This window comes from Podarcis vaucheri (genome assembly GCF_965113315.1).
Source record: "Podarcis vaucheri genome assembly, chromosome: 5".
NCBI lineage: Eukaryota > Metazoa > Chordata > Lepidosauria > Squamata > Lacertidae > Podarcis > Podarcis vaucheri.
The window spans coordinates 43,550,096-43,570,759 of NC_138763.1; the positions used below are offsets into that span (position 1 = coordinate 43,550,096).

At 48.3% G+C, this 20,664-nt stretch overlaps 2 protein-coding genes across 3 annotated transcripts in view; one reads left to right on the forward strand and one right to left on the reverse strand.

Annotated features, from left to right (window-relative positions):
* DNMBP (dynamin binding protein) overlaps positions 1-7,023 on the forward strand; it is a 50,757-nt gene extending 43,734 nt beyond the window's left edge. For both annotated transcript variants that reach the window (XM_082224961.1, XM_082224962.1), the window contains 9 exons: positions 301-500; positions 1,620-1,750; positions 1,838-1,942; positions 2,152-2,280; positions 2,765-3,097; positions 3,915-4,097; positions 4,263-4,461; positions 4,843-5,273; positions 5,864-7,023. In XM_082224961.1, coding sequence (XP_082081087.1) covers positions 301-500; positions 1,620-1,750; positions 1,838-1,942; positions 2,152-2,280; positions 2,765-3,097; positions 3,915-4,097; positions 4,263-4,461; positions 4,843-5,273; positions 5,864-6,049 — 1,897 coding nt within the window. In that variant the 3' untranslated portion in view covers positions 6,050-7,023. The remainder of the gene's footprint in view (positions 1-300; positions 501-1,619; positions 1,751-1,837; positions 1,943-2,151; positions 2,281-2,764; positions 3,098-3,914; positions 4,098-4,262; positions 4,462-4,842; positions 5,274-5,863) is intronic.
* A 365-nt stretch (positions 7,024-7,388) lies between these two features.
* The window catches only part of ABCC2 (ATP binding cassette subfamily C member 2), a 40,505-nt gene continuing 27,229 nt past the window's right edge, over positions 7,389-20,664 (reverse strand). The window contains exons 24-32 of the mRNA XM_082224960.1: positions 16,758-16,913; positions 15,021-15,220; positions 14,112-14,238; positions 13,194-13,295; positions 12,939-13,082; positions 12,432-12,590; positions 10,273-10,439; positions 9,925-10,119; positions 7,389-8,320 (exon numbers count right to left, since the gene is read on the reverse strand). Of these exons, the coding sequence (XP_082081086.1) occupies positions 8,191-8,320; positions 9,925-10,119; positions 10,273-10,439; positions 12,432-12,590; positions 12,939-13,082; positions 13,194-13,295; positions 14,112-14,238; positions 15,021-15,220; positions 16,758-16,913 (1,380 nt within the window). The 3' untranslated portion in view covers positions 7,389-8,190. The remainder of the gene's footprint in view (positions 8,321-9,924; positions 10,120-10,272; positions 10,440-12,431; positions 12,591-12,938; positions 13,083-13,193; positions 13,296-14,111; positions 14,239-15,020; positions 15,221-16,757; positions 16,914-20,664) is intronic.

The following is a 20,664-nucleotide window of genomic DNA, read 5'->3' on the forward strand; positions in this document are numbered from 1 at the left end:
ATGATATATAGTCTTTGGGGGGAGGAAGACGGGTGCGGCCTGTCTAGCCTCAGTATGTGTCCCAAGGTATTTATTAAATAAATGTGTAGCCTACCTTTCAAAATATGAATATCTTTTCAAGGCGGCATAGGCAATTTAGTAAAAACATTTTAAAACAAAGCATCTCACACGTGCATGTTTATGCCAAAGAGCAGTTGGAAGGTGGGAGTTGGTTTGCCTGGGGTGCAGTGTTTGTGGGGTGAGAGTGTGGGTGACAACATATGGGATCCTCTGTGCTAACTTCCCCACCCCTTTTCTCAGGGGCTGCACTAACTACATTGACCTGGGCTCCTTCCTGATCAAGCCCGTTCAGCGTGTAATGCGCTACCCACTGCTGCTGATGGAGCTTCTGGGCGCCACACCTGAGTCTCATCCTGACCGTGCTCCCCTGGCAGCGGCTGTCCTTGCTGTCAAGGAGATCAACTGCAACATCAATGAGTCCAAAAGGCGAAAGGACCTGGGTGAGCTGTGGGGCAGGGGAGATAATGTGGGGAAAGGGGAGGAGCAGCACAAGCACCCGCTCCACTTGAGACAAGCGAGGAAGATGGAAAGCAGCCAAGCATCCCTGTGTGGAAGAGTTGGGTACCGTCTATGGCAGTGTTTCCCAAACTTTTTTGGGCAACGGCACACCTGTTTACTGAAAAAAAAATCTCGCGGCACACCACCATTAAAGCCCCGCCCCGTGACGTCAGCGCGCAGCGTCACACCGGGAGGGACGCACGAAAGTGAAAGTTTTTTCCCTCCCCCTTGCCGGGGAACCTCCAAGCTTTGGGGGTGGGAGGAGGCAGCAGAGCGAGGGACTGAGGGACGGCGGCAACTGAGGCGGCGGCGGCTGTTGTGGTGGTGGCGGCGATAGCGGGCGGAGGAGGGGGCGGCGGCGGGGCTTGAGGAGCCGTCGCCGGGAGTTGCTGCTGCTGTTGTTGCTGCTGCTGCCCGGACATGCCGGCCTCCTCCTCCTCCGCTGTCTCGCGCTCCTCCCTTTTGCACGCGCTGCCCCGCCGCTCGGCACCACCACCGCGGAGCCGCCCCCGGCTCGACGCGGATCCTCGCCGCCGCCGCCTCTCACCGCCCGACTCGCCCGCCTCCCTCCCACGGCACACCAGCCAATGTCTCACGGCACAGTAGTGTGCCGCGGAACACCGGTTGGGAAACACTGGTCTATGGAGACTGAGTGTACAGCAGGCTGGCTGTTGGGGGGGGGGGGGAGAGAGATTGAGAAAGGTGAAGCGCCTTCTAGTGGCTGGTGGGAGTAATAGCAAAAGTCCATTTGTTTTAACCCAATCATGCTTAGTTGGCAGGATGCATTATCCAGTTATTGCTCCATTACAAAGAGACAAATGTCGAAAGGCAAATGAGCCACTTACCTCTGGTGTTTGGAAGTGGTGGTGTACTGTGGCTAGGAGTGAACTGACAGAGGATTGTGTCTAGGCTGAGAGGGAAACTCCCCAGGATGGCACAGTCCTTAATGGATCTTCTGTACTCTCAGGGGATTAGACCAGGTGACTTTTGTTGTCCCTCACCACACCCTGTTATTCCATGACTCTTGGGAGCTGACTCTTGCTTCCACCGCTCTCTTTCAGTGCTGAAGTACCGGAAGACTGATGACGACAGCCTCATTGAGAAGATCTCCAAGCTCAACTTCCATTCCATCATCAAGAAATCGAATCGCGTCAGCAGCCACCTCAAGCACCTCACAGGTTTTGCACCGCAGGTAAATGCTGACTCTGGCTACATGTCTATGGGGATCCATCACAAGCTCCACGGTACCTATCAAGTCTCCTCCTCCTTCCTGTTACAGCTCAAAGATGAGGCTTTTGAAGAGACCGAGAAGAACTTCCGAATGCAGGAGCGGCTGATTAAATCTTTCATCCGGGACCTTTCTCTCTACCTTCAGCATGTCCGGGTGAATAAACATATTTGTAGGGGATGGGACAGAACCTTGTAAAGAACTGGGGACTGAGGGGATGGAGTGACTAGCAAACTTGAGGGTCCTGCCTTGGCTAGCTTTGGGCAGACGTTTCTGCGTCACAATCTTGGCTCTGGTTGTGGCCGGACTTGCAGGGGTTGCAAACTGCTTTAGCCCCGCTGACGTCTGTGTCTCTCTGCCCTCAGGAGTCCGCCTGTGTTAAAGTGACAGCAGCACTGAGTATGTGGGACCTGTGCATGGAGAAAGGCAGTGCTGAGTTGGAACAGTTCCAGAAGGTCCACCGTCTCATCAGCGACCAGCTCTTCTCTGATTTCGTGAGTGAGGTCTTTGCTTCCTTCCTGGGTCAGGTGTTTCCTCCTCCTTCTGGGCACAGAGTCAGTTGGCTGCAGAAGGAGAAGGAGAAGAACCTTGGAAGAGGCTAGAAAAATATTTCAGGATGAGGGAAAGGCATAGCAGGAGGTGGGGAGGAGGAAGCCTTTCAGGCTGATGAAGCCACTGGTTGGTGGAGGAGAGCTTGTGGCAAGGAGCTGGGATAGAAGAGATATTGCAAAATGGGCTTTCTCCTGAAATACATATGGAGTGGTACTGGGCAGAGCAGGTGCCCTTCTGCCTTTGTTGACACTACAAACAAATGTGTATTGTCTTCCTCTTCCCAAGGAATTTTCTGCAGCAAGATAGAAAAAAAATCCTTGCTTCCCCTAGTACAGCTTGTACTGAAACTATAACAAAATAATGATTTGCTACAGAAACGTGTGGGGGAAAGAGCTTGCTATTTTGGTGTCCTTGTGCCCCTTGCAGAAGGAGCGCACAGAGCGGCTGGTGTTCTCCCCTCTGAATCAGCTGCTGAACATGTTTGCCGGGCCTCACAAACTCGTGCAGAAACGGTTCGACAAGCTCCTGGACTTCCACACATGCACGGAGCGGGCCGAAAGGCTGAAGGACAAGCGGACCTTGGAAGAACTGCAGTCGGCTCGCAACAATTACGAGGCCTTGAACACGCAGCTGCTGGATGAGTTGCCCAAATTCCAGTGCTGCGCCAAGGAGCTCTTCACCAGCTGCCTGCGCGGCTACGCGGAGGCCCACTGTGACTTTGTGCACCTGGCGTTGCAGGAGCTGCAGCCTCTGCTTTCCGTAAGTGTGCAGGAGCGGGCAGGACCACGCAGGCTGCCCACCCTGATTGGAGACTAGCGAGGGTCAGAAGGAAAGAGCATATAGGGCTCCCTGATTTGCTGCCCCGTTGCATTTGCGCTGTATTTTCAACGAATGCACTCTCCAGTTGGCATGGAGGAGGGAAAGGCACACCCTAGGTCAGCACAGTGCTCTTTAAAAGTTGCCTTCTGTGCTGGGATTTCATATTGGCTGTTGCTTTCTTTCTCTGGTGCCTTTGGACCTTCTATCCTCAAATCCCCTCTGCTAGTCCGATGGTTGTCAGTGACCGTTGTGCCTTATACAATCTCTGAATTCCCATGAGTTTATTCTTTGCCCCAGGCTGTGAATGCCACTGGGGGAAATGGCAACAGGAAGGCACTGTTGAGCAAAGGAAGCTGGCTTTTATACTGAGTCAGACCCATCGATTCATCTAGCTCAGTCATCTATGTTGACTGGCAGTGGCCCTCAAGGGTTTTAGGCTGGAGCCCTTCTCAGCCCTACCTGGAGATGTTGAGGATTGAACCTGTGACCCTTTGCATCCGAAGCATGTGCTCTGCCCCTGAGCTATAGCCCTTCCCTTACAGGCCCTCTGAAATGGAAGGCTCCTTGGGATGGCGATCTTGATACAGGACATAACTGTTGATAATGGGCTCTATTAGGAAGGAAAAGAAGGCATCATGTCCTGGGTCTCTGGGTGTTCCCTGCCTGGAGCCAGGCTTCTTAGTGGCCTGTCTCTTGTGCCTCGCCGGGCTCCCCATTTCCACTGTTCTGACAGCCCTGCCTCTCTCCTCTCTCCTAGCTGCTGCAGGTGGTTGGCAAAGAGGGCAATCTGGTTGCCATCTTCCAGGAAGAGCATAGCCGCGTCCTCCAGCAGCTGCAGGTCTTCACTTTCTTCCCCGAGAGCACCCCTGCTGCCAAAAAGCCCTTTGAGAGGAAAAGCCTGGAGCGCCAGTCAGCACGGAGGCAGCCGCTTCTGGGAATGGTGAGCAACTGTGGGGGCAACGATGGGCAGGGGACTCCTCATTCAACATGGGCACTGTCCAGTGGTGGGCGGCCTTGGCTTGAGGAACCAGGGCCGGGCATGGAGCACTGTGTGTCACTGCATCGCCTTCCCCATCACTGTTTGGTGCTGTCGCTTCCCTTGCAGCCCAGCTACATGCTGCAGTCGGACGACCTCCGCGCTGCCTTGCTGTCTCGGTACCCCCCAGACAAGCTCTTCCAGGCTGAGCGCAACGTCAACGCTGCTCAAGAGTTGGACATTTCATTGCTGGAGGGTGACCTGGTGGGGGTCCTTAAGAAGAAGGACCCCATGGGCAGTCAGAACCGCTGGCTCATTGACAATGGAGGTGAGTGGAGGCCTCTCTTGGGCTCCAGGCAAACCATGGGACACCTCCTGTCCAGAGGAGCTTGTTCTGTATCTATTCTTTAATTTGTGCGAGTTCCACACTCCCACCCAATCTGGCGCTAAGTGCACTTATTTTAATTTCTAAAGGAACCACCTGTTCTTTCCAGATATCAATCAAAGTCATTCTGGTAGAGCTTCAAATTCCTCTTTTATTGACAGCTGCTTATCACTCTCACTGGTGGCCTCAGGAGCTGTATTTACTGTTGGTCCAGTGTCCACAATGATACAGAAATCTGGTGTTGGGAGACACCTTATGCAGCTGTTTCCCAGCACACTGGCCATGCCCTGTCTGTGCTTCTGATTTCCGACCTTCCCTCCACAGTGACCAAGGGCTTTGTGTACAGCTCCTTCCTGAAGCCATACAACCCACGATGCAGCCACTCAAATGTTTCTGTGGGCAGCCATTCCTCGAGTGAATCCGAGCACAGCGGCTCCTCCTCTCGTGGCAGCAGCACGCCAAGCAGCATAGTGAGCAACGCATCTGCAAACAGCCCTCAGAAACCTCCGCAGGACTCGGGCTTCCAAGGGGATTTAATGAGCTCCCTGCAGGCCCTTTCAGAGGTGGATGCTGCTGAACAACCTAAGACTGGTCCTGTAGACTCTGCTCTGCCACCCCGGGCCATTCCGGCATCTCGCCGATACAGTAACCCCGACCCACACAATGGGCTTCCGGCCCGGCCCAAGGCCAGGGCGACACCTTCGCTGGAGAATGGCAACTTGAGGCCGAGGACCAGCGAGTCTAAGGGGAACCAGGTGAGTGGGGAAGAGGCATATTTCTGTCTCTGTTAATGGGCCATTTCTAATTCGACTGGCTAGCCTGGCACAACCAGGGCTTCCTCTGAAAATGAACATACAGTGGTACCTCAGGTTAAGAACTGAATTTGTTCTGGAGGTCTGTTCTTTACCTGAAACTGTTCTTAACCTGAAGACCACTTTAGCTAATGGGGCCTTCCACTGCCGCCGTGCGATTTCTGTTCTCATCCTGAAGCAAAGTTCTTAACCCAAGGTACTATTTCTGGGTTAGCGGAGTCTGTAACCTGAAGCATATGTAAACTGAAGCGTATGTAAACTGAAGTACCACTGTATTGGAAGCCCAGAGTGAGTTCTGTTCCATCTAATTCAGTACAGCTAATTCTTGGGACTTTATATATTAATATTGTATGGGCTAAGATATTTTTAGCCCGCTTTTCAAGTTGACAACAAAATTCCCAAAGCAGGTGTTCTCAGTGTAAAAAAAGGGGGGGGCAGGAACAGTCTGGGACATGTTCTGTGGGGCTTTGAATGGTGCAGCATGTTTCTTCCTACTTTTCCACTGACCTCCTCCCCGTTCTTTCTACTTTGAGGTCTACTATGCTGTTTACACTTTTACGGGACGGAACTCAAATGAACTGAGTGTCACCGCCAATCAGAGACTAAGGATTCTGCAGTTCGAAGACATCACGGGGAACCAGGAGTGGTGGTTGGCAGAGGCACATGGGAAGAGGGGCTACGTGCCGTCCAGCTACATTCGGAAGACTGAGTACACGTGAAGGATGTTTGTCTGGAGTTGCCAGAAACTGCTGCCTTAATCGCTGTTGGAACCAGGCTGTAGAGGGAGGCCTTGTGCTCTCCATCCCCTTCCCCTATGGTTTCAATTGGATACATTTGGGGGAGCCAAACCAGGTTTCCCGTGAAGTTGAATGAAGTGCTTCCACAGGGTTCTGCTGGTTTACCCTAATGAGACTGAACCTCTCTGTGCCTGGTCCTGAGGGGCAGTGCCCCTCGCCTCAAGCATTGCCGTGTGGAGTTTATTCCCCCTTGAAGTAGGTCTTTAGTCTCCTTTGACTAACAAGTTTCAGACTAGCGGCTGATTATGCAACTGTGAGGCATCTGGCAAATGGTAACCCAGGGGGGCCGGGTGTGCCCTGTCAGATCAGTCTAAGGATCCATCTTACCTGCTTCCCAGTAACCATCCTCACACTTCTAGGAGCCCACTAGCAGAGCTTGCAGGCAATGGCCCCCCATTTGTCCCCCAGCAATTGGTATGCAAAAGTCTGCGCTGTCTCTGAACTTAGATGTTCCATTAAGCTGTCATGGCATGAAACAGTTGCAAGACGGAAGATCCACTACAGGCTGGCCTCTTGTTCAGTAGTGGATCTAATACAAAGACAGGTTGCAATTTTGTTTTCCTACAGACTGCAATGTTGTATGCAAGGGTGCTGGAGATTAGCTACTGAAAACGAGAGCGCTTCCTTTCTCTCAGTGTTACTTGGCATTGGCTGTTGCAAAGTGCATAAGGGCTCCTTCACGCAGCTTCAGGTGGGGTCTGGTGGCACACCTTGGATGCTGCTGTGTGTGTGTGTGTGTGTGTGTGTGTGTGTACATACTGCTAGGACCACCTTGCCCCAAGTCAGAGGTTTTTTTTTTTGGGGGGGGGTATTCCTGCTCCAAGATAAAAGAGCAGAGAATAACAGCTGCATTGTGCCTCCTGAGCTGCTGTTTTGTAAATAAAAACTTTTTCTGACGTACCTTGAATGATTCATGCACAGCCCCCCCCTTTTGCGTTACCCCTTCTCCTTGTGACAGCAAGCAGCTTCCCTCAACTCGAGCGCACAAACACCAAGATTGTCAGGAACAATTAAATATTATGATGGTCCAGGGATGAATGGTAACAGTACTGGCAAAAATGGGAGATTGACCTATAAGAGTAAGAGCCACTTATGCCCAACTTTCCTTTGTGCCAAGGAAAATCCTTCTGGAATATTGGGAAGGGTGGGAACACCCAATAGCAAGAAAAGCAAACTTGTATTTTCATACTTTGCTTCTCCAGTGCCTGCTGCATCTGTGGGAAGTCTAGGGCCAGGAACATGCAAGAAACGTTTGTCCCGCTTCAGTGATTATTGTCCATTTTATTGTATTTTAAATACAGCGTAAGATGCCTCAGGAACTTTGGTCAGTAGACAGGGTATGAAAACTTTTTAAAAAAAACCCAGTGCACCCCACATTTGAAACACCTTGTGACAGCAAATTTAAAAGAAGGGTACAGAGACTTCACTGTTTGGGACAAGATTCCCAAATAGTTATTAGTCAGCACCTTTCCAGCACTTCTCCATGTACTAAGTGTTGTGAAGTTCTAATTTGTCACCTAAATCCTCTCTCCACCCCACCTCCAGATGAAGGTGTGAAACCCCATGCAAGGAGGAGGAAACAAAAGCTGCCGGTATCCCCAAAGAAACATGAATCTGGAAGGTGATGCGTTTTGGGGGCAGGGGGGCAATAAACTGAACCAGTTAAGACTAAACACCACCAGCTTGTTTTTGCCTACTTCATAGCACGGAGAATTGTATGGGAACTTCTGTGCTGTGTCTTGAAACAAAGGAGGAGTGGTAGAGCTTCCGTTGATCTTTTCTATCTTGGAGGGCGATAGTAAAAGTGCACCCCTTCTGCAGAACCATGGCTGGCTTATAGGCAGTGCTTGAGTTCGGGGCCAAGAAAATATCAGGTAGCTGTCTGTGAAGATACAAGCTGGTTGAGTGCAGCGTGCCCAGAAACTGTATGATGATACAATCTGTGCTTCAGGCATAATATCACTGCTGGTACAGACAGTGTTGTCACCCAGTCAAAAGTAAAAGTCCAGGAAAAGCTACCACAGGGATGCGTGAAGCTGGCCTTGGTCTTGCTGCCCTTGCCTCTACATGGCAGTGTTCTGGCTTCCTACAATTCCAGCATCCTTGGCCATTGCTGCAAATATGCTTTGCTGTTTAAGCAGATGATCAGGGCTGTCAAACTCCACAATCCTTCCCGCCTGAAGCACCATCACCCTGGAGTGGAGAGAGAGACATTTGAGATTGAGCACAAGCACCCATATCTAGTTGCACACAGCTCCTAGCACCTTCCAGGTTAGCAATCAGAAACGAAGTGGTGTCAATCTGTATGGCACCAAAAGAAAAGCTGACACCAGCAACTCTAAAACTGACCCCGCCATCTACATTTCTGAGGAAAAGAAGTGGAAACTGCAACAGGGTGGCTCCAGAGGAGGGAGTTTCTGGAATGGAAAAGGGAAAGTGGCCAGAGGGTGGAGGGAAGGATAAGAATCTCTTCAACTGATCTGGGTAAATAATTATTGGCATTGATGGTCAACCTGGCTTGCGTGGTGGGGTTGAATGTATTCCATCCCTTAATGATTCACCACTTCACTAAAAAATATGGGAGTCACTGAGCTAATAATGCATCCAATATTTTATACAGCAATTTCTGTGTCCAATTGCTCACCCTGAAAGGTCATCATCCTATCACAGGAACTTTTGTTTTGCTGAGTTGAGTGGGAAGCACAGGCTCAACCATTGTCCCAAAAGGTTGGGCTGATGGAGCCATTGCAGCTCCAAAGGCTTCTCTGTTTTGTTATATTCTCCTTTGGAAGTATTGGTTACTGTAAAGCAGATTTAATGAGGTCATCGCTTTCCTTCCAGATCTGCTTTGTAGCAACTTACGGCCCAGTCTTGGATGCCAAATGTTGTTAAAAGGTTTCTAGAAATCCATTGTTCTTCTTGTTGTTTATGTGCTTGCAGCTAAAAGCCAACCTGAGAAGGGATTTGCTTTCCCAGGAAAAAATTGACCTGCACAGCATTTACTGTGCTTTTCAAGCATTTGTTTAATGCAGGCTTAGGAAAACAACAGGCTTATTTTCTAGAGTTATATTTCACTGCGCTGCATGCTGAGTTATTTCTCTTGTTTGACTATCAAAGAAAACCATTCGTATGCAGTAGGCCTCCGAATACAAGTTGCTGGAAACCACGGTTGGAGAGAGTGCTGTTGGGCTGAGCTCATGCTTATGGGTTGGGGGCCAACAGGCACCTGGTTGGCCACTGTGCTGGACTAGGTGGGCCTTTGGCCTCATTCAGTAGGTTATTCCTATGCTCATTAACCTTCTGCTTGAAAGCTTTTCACTCATGGACTTCAAATATTGGCTTTCTTCCGGATTGTGTGTCAACGTATGTAACGATATTTAGTACAGGCCACAAACTATCTGGATTTAGATTTCCAAATGCGTTGTCAGTTCTAGGAGCACCCAGTGGAAGTTTTAGTGGGATGATTACTGAATGACAGTTTACTCCATGCAATTCCACTGTTGCTGTAGGTCAGTGTTTCCCAAACTTGGGTCTCCAGCTATTTTCAGACTACAACTCCCATCATCCACGACCACTGGTCCTGGTAGCTAGGAATTGTAGTCCAAAACCAACTAGAGACCCAAGTTTGGGAAACAAGTGCTGTAGGCGCTTCATCTATTGTGGGCCGAGGGAACCTTTTCTGCTTTTTTTTGTGAGACCATGAAGCCCTGAACCATTACAGCTGTGTGTGATGAGAGAACGCCACTCCAAATCACGCCAGATTTCACACAGCATGCCCACAACCCCACAAGCTGTACCTGTGGCTGTCCATAATGGTGTGCAACCGATGGGCAATGGTGAGCACAGTGCAGTCTGCAAACTCGCTCCGGATTGTCTCTTGGATCAGGTAGTCAGTCTCCATATCCACAGCTGCCGTGGCCTCATCCAGAATCAGGATTTTGGATTTACGGAGGAGGGCCCGTGCCAGACAGACAAGTTGCCTTTGCCCCACACTGTGGAAACAAGATCAGCCCATCACTAGCTAAATGGATGCAGCTGCCTGCAAGGGTCTAGTGTAAGAACCATCACAGCCCATGCTCTCCCAACAGTCTCCCAACTCTCAGGATGGGAGCACCGCACAGCAGCCCGTATTACCCTTCCTGTACCTCAGGTTGTCTCCTGCTTCGCTCACTAGATGGGACAGTCCTTCAGGCAGGCTGTGTACATAAGACTTCAAGTGTGCCAGCTCCAGAGCATGCCAGACTTCTTCATCCGAGTGCTGGTCAAATGGGTCCAGGTTCATGCGCAAGCTCCCCGAGAAAAGAACAGGATCCTGTAGGTGCAGGCATGAGAGGCTTAAGGCAGGTACGGCTGGAAGAAGCATGGCTAGGCTGAACCAAAGTGGTGTTCTTCCTTTCAGCCACACCCAATTGCTGAACAGTGAGCTACAGTATGGACAGGGTGAAGTAGGCAAGGTTCTTCAGCATCCCATCTCTGGGATCCAAAATCCATCTCTGGGTTTAAGCCAGCAATGGATGGTCTTCCACTAGGGATGATCTTGGTCTGCAGCCATATATGCTTTGGGGGTGTAGAACATTCACGATGGGCCCTACAAATTACCCCCTTCTATTCATGCCCCTTTGTTCCACTGTTTTACAAAATAGGAGGTGGTATTTGCCATCTCATCAATATAGCAGTGGAGGACACAGGTTTAATAATAATAATAATAATAATAATAATAATAATAATAATAATAATAATAATAAATTTTATTTATATCCCGCCCTCCCCAGCCGAAGCCGGGCTCAGGGCGGCTAACAACAATAAAACAGTACAAAGGTACAACATAAACAACATTCTAAAATCATTCATTATAAAAATTAATTAATTCAAGCCACTAGCAACCATTGGGCCAGAGCTCTGCGAAGATTGCCGAGGGAGGGAGTCAGGCTGTGCCCTGGCCAAAGGCCTGGTGGAACAGCTCTGTCTTGCAGGCCCTGCGGAAGGATGTCAAGTCCCGCAGGGCCCTGGTCTCTTGTGACAGAGTGTTCCACCAGATCGGAGCCACAGCCGAAAAGGCCCTGGCTCTAGTTGAGGCCAGCCTAACTTCTCTGTGGCCTGGGACCTTCAAGATGTTTTTATTTGAAGACCGTAGGTTTCTCTGTGGGGCATACCAGGAGAGGCGGTCCCGTAGGTACGAGGGTCCTAGGCCATATAGGGCTTTAAAGGTTAAAACCAGCACCTTAAACCTGATCCTGTACTCCACCGGGAGCCAGTGCAGCTGGTATAGCACCGGGTGAATGTGATCTCGCAGCGAAGACCTCGTAAGGAGTCTCGCTGCAGCATTCTGCACCCGCTGGAGTTTCTGGGTCAGTCTCAAGGGCAGCCCCACGTAGAGCGAGTTACAATAATCCAGTCTGGAGGTGACCGTCGCGTGGATCACAGTGGCTAGGTCAGGGCGAGAGAGGTAAGGAGCCAACTGCTTAGCTTGGCGGAGATGGAAAAATGCCGCCTTTGTTATAGCTGCAATCTGCGCCTCCATGGAAAGGCCTGCTAGACCGTTTTGTCCAAACCATGTGCACCTGATGTCATATATGACCTCAGCTGAGAGGCAAGTAAAGACAGACTGGGTCAAAAAGTGGTTTGCAGTGCATGGCACTTTGAAGCCCTAATTATCACCTGCTTCTTAAAGCTAAAGGGACCCCTGACCGTTGGGTCCAGTCGTGACCGACTTTGGGGTTGCAGTGCTCATCTCGCTTTATTGGCCGAGGGAGCCGGCGTACAGCTTCCGGGTCATGTGGCCAGCATGACTAAGCCGCTTCTGGTGAACCAGAGCAGCGCACGGAAACGCTGTTTACCTTCCCGCTGGAGCGGTACCTATTTATCTACTTGCACTTTGATGTGCTTTCAAACTGCTAGGTTGGCAGGAGCAGGGACCGAGCAATGGGAGCTCACCCCGTCGCAGGGATTCGAACCGCCGACCTTCTGATCAGCAAGTCCTAGGCTCTGTGGCTTAACCCACAGTGCCACCCGCGTCCCCATCTGCTGCTTAGGGGGCTGTAAAAGATTACTGAGGGTTTTAAAGCACCACACACAGCATGCATGCCCCTGAAGAGTTTAATTTCAAACCATGTGGGCAAAAACTGGCCACCTGATGTCGTCCATGTGGAATAACATCATGGGAAGCCCTCCACCACGGGAATCAGCAGCGTCAATGCAATAAGAGAGGACACCCCACACAGAACTTGGCATCGGTACTCCACTCCCTCCAAGCAACCAAAGCCTGGCCTCAGCTCCTTCAAGCCAGGTTTACTGGATGTCTCACCTGTGGGATGATAGTGATGTTCCGGCGCAGATCATGAAGTCCAAGCGTTGCTATGTCGAGCCCATCAATCAGGATTTTGCCTCCAGCTGCCTCCAGAATGCGAAAGAGGCAGTTGGTGAGCGAGGATTTCCCAGCCCCGGTTCGGCCCACGACACCAACCTGAAGCAAGAGCATCCAAAGAGTTAGATAAACCAAACCGCTTTTATTTCTCAGTTATTCTTTCCTGGTTCATTCGTCCAACTAGACAGGATGTTGCATTTCTGCTCCGGTTCCTGTCAGACAGGTCTGTGTTGGCTCTGAACTTTGAGCTAAGAGAATTATTCTTGGAAGCTGAGCAACCCAGAGGTTTTCAGGTCCATGGGATGCAGGCTCAGCAAATAAAGGACAGTATCTGTTATGTTGTAAATAAGAGCTTTCCTCCACATGTGACTCCTTTTTTCTCCCAATGTGTTCTGCTCCCCTTCTCAGCAGCCTCAACCAGCTGTTTATCTCCCCCCAGTGCCTCACCTTCTCTCTGCTCTGGATCTCACACTTGATCCCATCGAGAACCAGCTCCAGCCCAGGCCGATACCGCACTTGATAGTCTATAAATCTTATCTCTCCATTGTTGGGCCATCCAGAAGGTGGTCTCTGGGCTGTTACCCATGGTGCCTGCAGGAGAAAGAACGGGCATCACACAAGATATATTTGAATCATTGGGACCTCTGCCACAGCACAGCAATCTTGCAAACCCCATCCCACACCGCCACAAGCTCCCCATACCTCATTTTCCACATGTGTGTATTCATGCACTCTCTCCACAGCCACAATGTTGGTCTCCAGCTCCGAAGTCATCCGCACCAGCCAGTTCAATGTTTGGGTGATCTGCATGGCAGTGGAACTATCATTAAAACCGCCCTGGTCCTCCAGCCCTTCCCCTTCCCTGCCCCATACTTAAGAGAGCCCATTGCATCCCATTTGGCCACATCTACAGACACAAGGAAGAAAGGCACAGGAGCATGTCTTCTTATGAGAATCCCTTTCTAAAGGCAGAGTGGCCTTCTCTCACACTCCCATCATCATTACTACTATTTATTAATTAAATTGATATCCTGCCCTTCCTACTGAAGGAATCCAGGGCAGCAAACACACAAGTGATAATTAAAACATCTAAAAACAAATTCCAATACAGATGCAGACTGGGAAAGGTCTCTGTTGAAAGACTTCGTTGAAAGAGATAGGCAACAGAGATGGTGCCCATCAAATATTTAACAGGAGAAAATTCCAAAGCGTAGTTGTCATAACAAGAAAGGCTGGGTTCCTATATTGTGTGGAATAGACCTGATAAGACACCATCTGCAGGAGGCTCTCACCTGCGAAGTGCAGTGATCACTGATGGGGTACATAAGGGGTGAGATTGTATTTTAGGTATCCTGATCCCAATCGGTCTATACCAGCACCTTGAACTTAACCTGGCACCTAGCTATGTAGTGAGTAGCTCTTGGGCTTCATGACAATAGGTTCTCCCTAACTCCATCCCTAATCCACTTTATTTTCAACACCTGATGGTTTATGAAAACAGATAAAAAATAAATTGCAAGAAAACCCCCAAATTAGGCACTGGATCCCTAGCTTGTGTATCAATGCACCTTACAACCAGTATAGCCATTATTCTGACCGCTTTTGGCCTCAGTCACTTACATTGAGAGCTGAGGAGACAGAAAGTCCCACAATGCCACTGTCCAAAGTATCCTTAGCAAAGACTGCCAGTAGCGCTGCAAAGAAAACCACCAGGTTCCCCACAAATTCTAGGCGCACAGCCAGCCACCTGTAAGGAGGAACAAATGCAGAAGGGAAAGGTGAGTGCTCCATCAGTACTGCAACCTGCAGCATCGCAAATCCAGCCACTGCCATGGAGCAGAAGAGGCGTTCCTGCTTTCACTTCAGAGTCAAATTTTAGCAATTGGCATCTGGCAGTGAGGCCTAAGCACAGCCTCCTGATCTCCCAAATGCTCAGCCTGTACCAGCCCACTTAGAGTCATGTGAGAAAGGAAGGCGTGTTACTTTGAAGTAACCTGGATAAGCGGCACACCTAGAGAGGCTCTACCAGGCCAACAGAAAACTGTACAGTACTTTGCTTTAGGCTTTGTAGTAACACCCAAACTAAAAAAGTACACCTGCTGGTGTTGGCTGAGGACTGGTGCTTCCTTTTTGAGGACTGGGGGCACCTTTTCAGCTTGGGGGCCACATTTCCCTCTGGGCAAAGTTGCAAGGGCCACATGCTAGTGGTGCACAGGGGCAGAGGCAAAGGTGGCCAGAACTATGGGTATAAAATTTACCTTTGTTCGGCAGGCTAGTTTCTAGACACACTCCTACACCCCAACACCCATCCTCCATCCAGAGAACCAAAGGCATGGCCAGAGTTCAAGGACACATTCTAGCCAGGCAAACACCATTCAGGGTCTGAAATGGAGTGAGGGAGGGGTGTGGCCTGGGGAGAGGTCTGAGGCACAGAAAGAGTCCCAAAGGGCTGGATTTGGCCCCACAGCCTGAAGTTCCCAACTCCCTGATTTAGAGAATAGGACAAAACCTTCCACATCGCAGTCCCACCTGTTGGAAACGATCCAAGAGTACACAGACTTCTGGTTGATGTCCACAAGCTCCTCGTTGTGTTTCAGGAAGCGTTCCTGGTGCCCGTAGGCCCGGATGACAGAGAGGCCCGACACTGTTTCGCTGAAGTGGGAATAGATGGGAGACCGGGTGACTGAGTCCAAACGCCGCAGCTGGCGGGAGGTGGCCACATAGAACCGCTAGGAGGAGAGAGATGCACTAGTGATAGCCACAAGAAAAGCAGAGACCTCCTAGCCTTACCATTATCCCTCACTCCTAAAACCATTGCTTGCAGCAGACCCTCCAAGTGTCCCTATTTTCCAGGGTCAGTCCCGTATTTACAGAAACCATCCCAGTTTCTGATTTGATTCCAGAATGTCCCACTTTTCCTTAGGACGTCCCTATTTTCATCAGAGAAATGTTGGAGGGTATGGTATGCAACCCATCCCTGAGCCAAAGAGATAAAGTAACTATACAACCTTTAGAAGACATCTGAAGGTAGCCATGTATAGGGAAGTTTTTAAATGTTTATTTTTTTTAAGATTTTTAAAATGTTCCAAGCAACATATGGGGCAATCCAGTCAGATGGGCAGGGTATATATAAAATAATAATAAAATTACTATTATTATTACAATCACTATTATTATTGAAAAGGATGTCCCTATTTCCATTGGATAAATGTTGACAGGTATGTTGCAGCTGTTAGTTAATATTTTGCCAATGGGAGACTAGGACTATGCCATTCTACAGTTTCAGAGGTGTTTGGTGAGTCTGCCTTCTGAGAGGAAATGCTAAATCAATTCTGGGACTCAAGTTTTGCTTTATCATACCCAAGCATCAGTTTTCCAATGGTGTTAGCTATAATCTGTTGTTCACTAGTAAGCCCATGCCAGGAGAGCTTTAGAAAGGTTTGATGGAGTCATTGTTTCTGGTGTACTTTAAGAATACGGAATTCGGAGGGCTGGCATCTGCAGTGACTTACAGCGCCTGTTTGTAAGAGCATTAAATGCAAAGAAGCCCATTTGGGAAATGAAACCTATCTGATGGTATTACATTGGCAGTTTTTACAGCATTCAAAAATAATTAATACAGGGAGGAAGTCAACATAGCAGCTATGGAAATTGTTCCATCAGTGCAAGAATTTCAGCTTGCCAGACAAAATGTCCGCCTCTCCTCCTCTGTGTGCTATTCTGGGGGTTCTCCTGATCCCAACAGAGCCAGTTTTGGGCAGTGGAGAGAGGCAAAAGTCCCATTGCACTAGTGGAAGTCCTTGCATAGGGTTCTACTAGTGGGACTCATTAGTTGAATCCTGCCCCCAGTTGGGTATTTTAGAAGGAAGAGGTATGCAGCTCCTATGAAACAAGAAGCAGTTAAAAGAAAACAGTTTGCACTGCTGCAAGCTGAAAGGTGTGTTCTATTCTGCACTTGGTCTTGTGGTCGCTCTCTTCTTTCAGCTGGCAAGAGCATAGCTCCTTCCAGTCACTGACATTCTGGATAGCAATATAGCACTTCCCTGGTCATCACAGAACTAAGGGTTTGACCAAGTCTCTCTCAGAGTAGACCCACTGAAATTAATGAACCCAAGTTAGTAATGTCCATTAACTTCAGTGGTAATGAATAGCAAAGCACGTAGGTATTGGAGCTGAAGCTCCAGGGCTCAAGAAACAGTTCTGAATGGATGCAACTTGGCAAATAAAAGGAACGTCTGCTTCCAAAGAGGCTGGGCCCCAACTCACCTGAAGAAAGTAGTATATGATACCCAGAGGCAGCATGACAATTGCAAAATAAGGTGTGGCCAGACAGATTATAAACAGAGTGCTGAAAATCCCCAACAAGCAGTTAATCCAGGAGCGAAATGACATGGGAATGCTCTCGTCCACAGTGAAAATGTCCTGCAGGGGGCAGAGAGGAGGGAGTTGACAAAAGAAATAAGAGTTGGTAGCATCATGCTGTACAACCTAGATTCATGAGTGGCCAGTTATGAACGAGAGTGGTTCAAAACCAAGCTGGAAACAAAGGTTTCACTTTTAGGTCTATCACTCTTACTTACATTTATTTCTGCCATTATGATTATTATTACTACATTATTTCACACAATCACTTTATGCAATGCTCACACACAATTTTTATGTTTTAATAGTATTTTATGATCTGTATTATTTATATATATATATATATATATTTGCTTTCGTAGATTTTCACGGGTACAGGAATGCAGGTTTTGGTGTCTTCGGGTGTCTTCCCGTGTAAGAGTTGGGGTGTCTGGGCGACGTTTCGACGAGGTCTCACTCGTCATCTTCAGGCTGGTGCTTTCGGCTTCTTGTTACTGGAACAGAGCAGGGTCTTAGTGTTTGAGTTCCTATAAATACTGTTGAGGGGGTGTGGTGTATAGCCTCCAACGTTCTGGGCAGAGAGGAAGTTCCTAGATTAGTGTGCCTTTTCTTCTTTTGTTCCTTAATTACTTGAGGGATATCTTGAGTGATTTCATGAGTGATATTCTGAATACCACTTAGGTGGGTCATTAAGTGTGGATTAGTTGCTAAAGCTTTCGTGTCTTGACCTCTTGAGCTTGTGAAGAGTTTTTCGAAGATGGCTGTGCTGCATTTAGTTGTGCTCTGGCTTGGCTTCGTGTATAGGGGCGAGCTGTGGTTTTGTGCCCTGTGCCAGCCAGATCTGTGTAGGGATTGCAGGGGGGTGCAGCATCCGGAGGTGCCACTATAGTTTGGCTACTGGATGGAGTTTGTAATTTATCTGTGGAGAGGGTCTGGGTTTGGGTCTGGTGTGGTTGATTGGTGACGGCGTTCTGTGTGCCTCTGGTTCTGGTGTCGGTTTTTGTGGGGAGGGCTAATTTCCAGATGTCTGGCAGGCGGGACGTGTCGTCACGCTTGTTCATGTTGTGAGGGTGTTTCTCTATCTCGATGGCTTCCATGATTATTCTCTTGTGGTGATGTTCCATGTTAAAGAGCAATTTGGAATCTGCAAAATTAATTTCGTGTCCTGTTTCTTTCATGTGTTGGAAAAGAGAGGAAGTTTTTTCTTCTTTTTTGACGGCATTCTTGTGTTCTGCGATACGTGCATTTATTCGTCTGTTTGTTTGTCCAATGTACGTGGCTGGGCAGACTTTGCAGGGTATTTCATAGACCCCTTGGTTTTCCAACTGGATTTTGTCTTTGGGGTTTCTGAGGATATTGGCTATTTTTTGGTTGGTGCAGAAGGCTGTTTTGATATTGTGTTTATGGAGGATTTTGCTAATTTTATCTGTAGTGCCCTTGATATAAGGAAGGAGGGCCATGCCATTGTTTTCTTCTGTGTCTTGGTTTTTGGGGGGTGTTTCTTTTTGGATTAGCTTGGTAACCCTGTTTTGCTGGTATCCATTGGCGATTAACACATTAGAGAGATTTTGTAACTCAGTTGTCAAGTGGTCTTTGTCAGCCAGGCGTTTGGTTCTGGAGATGAGAGTCTTGGCTACGGAGTTTATTTGTGCAGGGTGGTGGTGTGATTGTGCATGTAAGTAGCGGTTGGTGTGTGTTTTTTTCCGGTAGATAGTGTGTCCTAGGGAGCCATCAGGTTTTTTGTAGATTAGGACGTCAAGGAAGGGGAGTTGGTTGTTGTCTTCTATTTCCATAGTGAATTGTATTTTGGGGTGTAGGCTGTTGAGATGTGTGAGGAAGCTATCTAGTTTTTCTTTCCCGTGTGGCCAAATTACAAAGGTGTCGTCAACATATCTGAGCCAAAGTTTGGGTTTGTGTTCTGACTTATCTAAAGCATTGGTTTCAAAGTGTTCCATGTACAAATTTGCGATGACCGGTGAGAGGGGTGATCCCATAGGTGCTCCTTCTATCTGTTTGTATCTTTGTCCATTATGGATGAAGTACGTGTTGGTTAGGCAGTGGTTGGTCAGGTCCAGGATGTATTCGGGGGGATTGTATTTGTTTTGAATGGCTGTCAAGGCTTCATTAATGGGCACTTGAGTGAAGAGAGATACAACATCGAAGCTTACAAGTAGGTCATCGGGATGTAGGTTTTGCTTCTTTATTGTTTCTATGAACTGGAAGGAGTTAGTAACGTGTGAAGCGATGGATTCTGCATAGGGCTGAAGTTGCTTAGCGAGAAATTTAGCGAGATTTTGTAGAGGTGAGCCTATGGAGCTGACTATTGGTCTGAGTGGTGTTCCTTCTTTGTGTATCTTGGGGAGACCGTAGAGTTTGGGGCATCTGGATGATTTTTCTCTGGGGATGATTCTTAGCTGGATTTCTTCACTGATAGGAGAGGCTTTTATTTTGGATTTGGTGGTTTTTTCCAGATAGGTGGTGGGATCTGTTTTTATAGGTTGGTAGGTAGGGTCTTGGAGTAGATTTGATAGTTTTGCTTGGTAGTCCGATGTGTTCATCACAACAGTGGCATTGCCACATCGGACTACCAAGCAAAACTATCAAATCTACTCCAAGACCCTACCTACCAACCTATAAAAACAGATCCCACCACCTATCTGGAAAAAACCACCAAATCCAAAATAAAAGCCTCTCCTATCAGTGAAGAAATCCAGCTAAGAATCATCCCCAGAGAAAAATCATCCAGATGCCCCAAACTCTACGGTCTCCCCAAGATACACAAAGAAGGAACACCACTCAGACCAATAGTCAGCTCCATAGGCTCACCTCTACAAAATCTCGCTAAATTTCTCGCTAAGCAACTTCAGCCCTATGCAGAATCCATCGCTTCACACGTTACTAACTCCTTCCAGTTCATAGAAACAATAAAGAAGCAAAACCTACATCCCGATGACCTACTTGTAAGCTTCGATGTTGTATCTCTCTTCACTCAAGTGCCCATTAATGAAGCCTTGACAGCCATTCAAAACAAATACAATCCCCCCGAATACATCCTGGACCTGACCAACCACTGCCTAACCAACACGTACTTCATCCATAATGGACAAAGATACAAACAGATAGAAGGAGCACCTATGGGATCACCCCTCTCACCGGTCATCGCAAATTTGTACATGGAACACTTTGAAACCAATGCTTTAGATAAGTCAGAACACAAACCCAAACTTTGGCTCAGATATGTTGACGACACCTTTGTAATTTGGCCACACGGGAAAGAAAAACTAGATAGCTTCCTCACACATCTCAACAGCCTACACCCCAAAATACAATTCACTATGGAAATAGAAGACAACAACCAACTCCCCTTCCTTGACGTCCTAATCTACAAAAAACCTGATGGCTCCCTAGGACACACTATCTACCGGAAAAAAACACACACCAACCGCTACTTACATGCACAATCACACCACCACCCTGCACAAATAAACTCCGTAGCCAAGACTCTCATCTCCAGAACCAAACGCCTGGCTGACAAAGACCACTTGACAACTGAGTTACAAAATCTCTCTAATGTGTTAATCGCCAATGGATACCAGCAAAACAGGGTTACCAAGCTAATCCAAAAAGAAACACCCCCCAAAAACCAAGACACAGAAGAAAACAATGGCATGGCCCTCCTTCCTTATATCAAGGGCACTACAGATAAAATTAGCAAAATCCTCCATAAACACAATATCAAAACAGCCTTCTGCACCAACCAAAAAATAGCCAATATCCTCAGAAACCCCAAAGACAAAATCCAGTTGGAAAA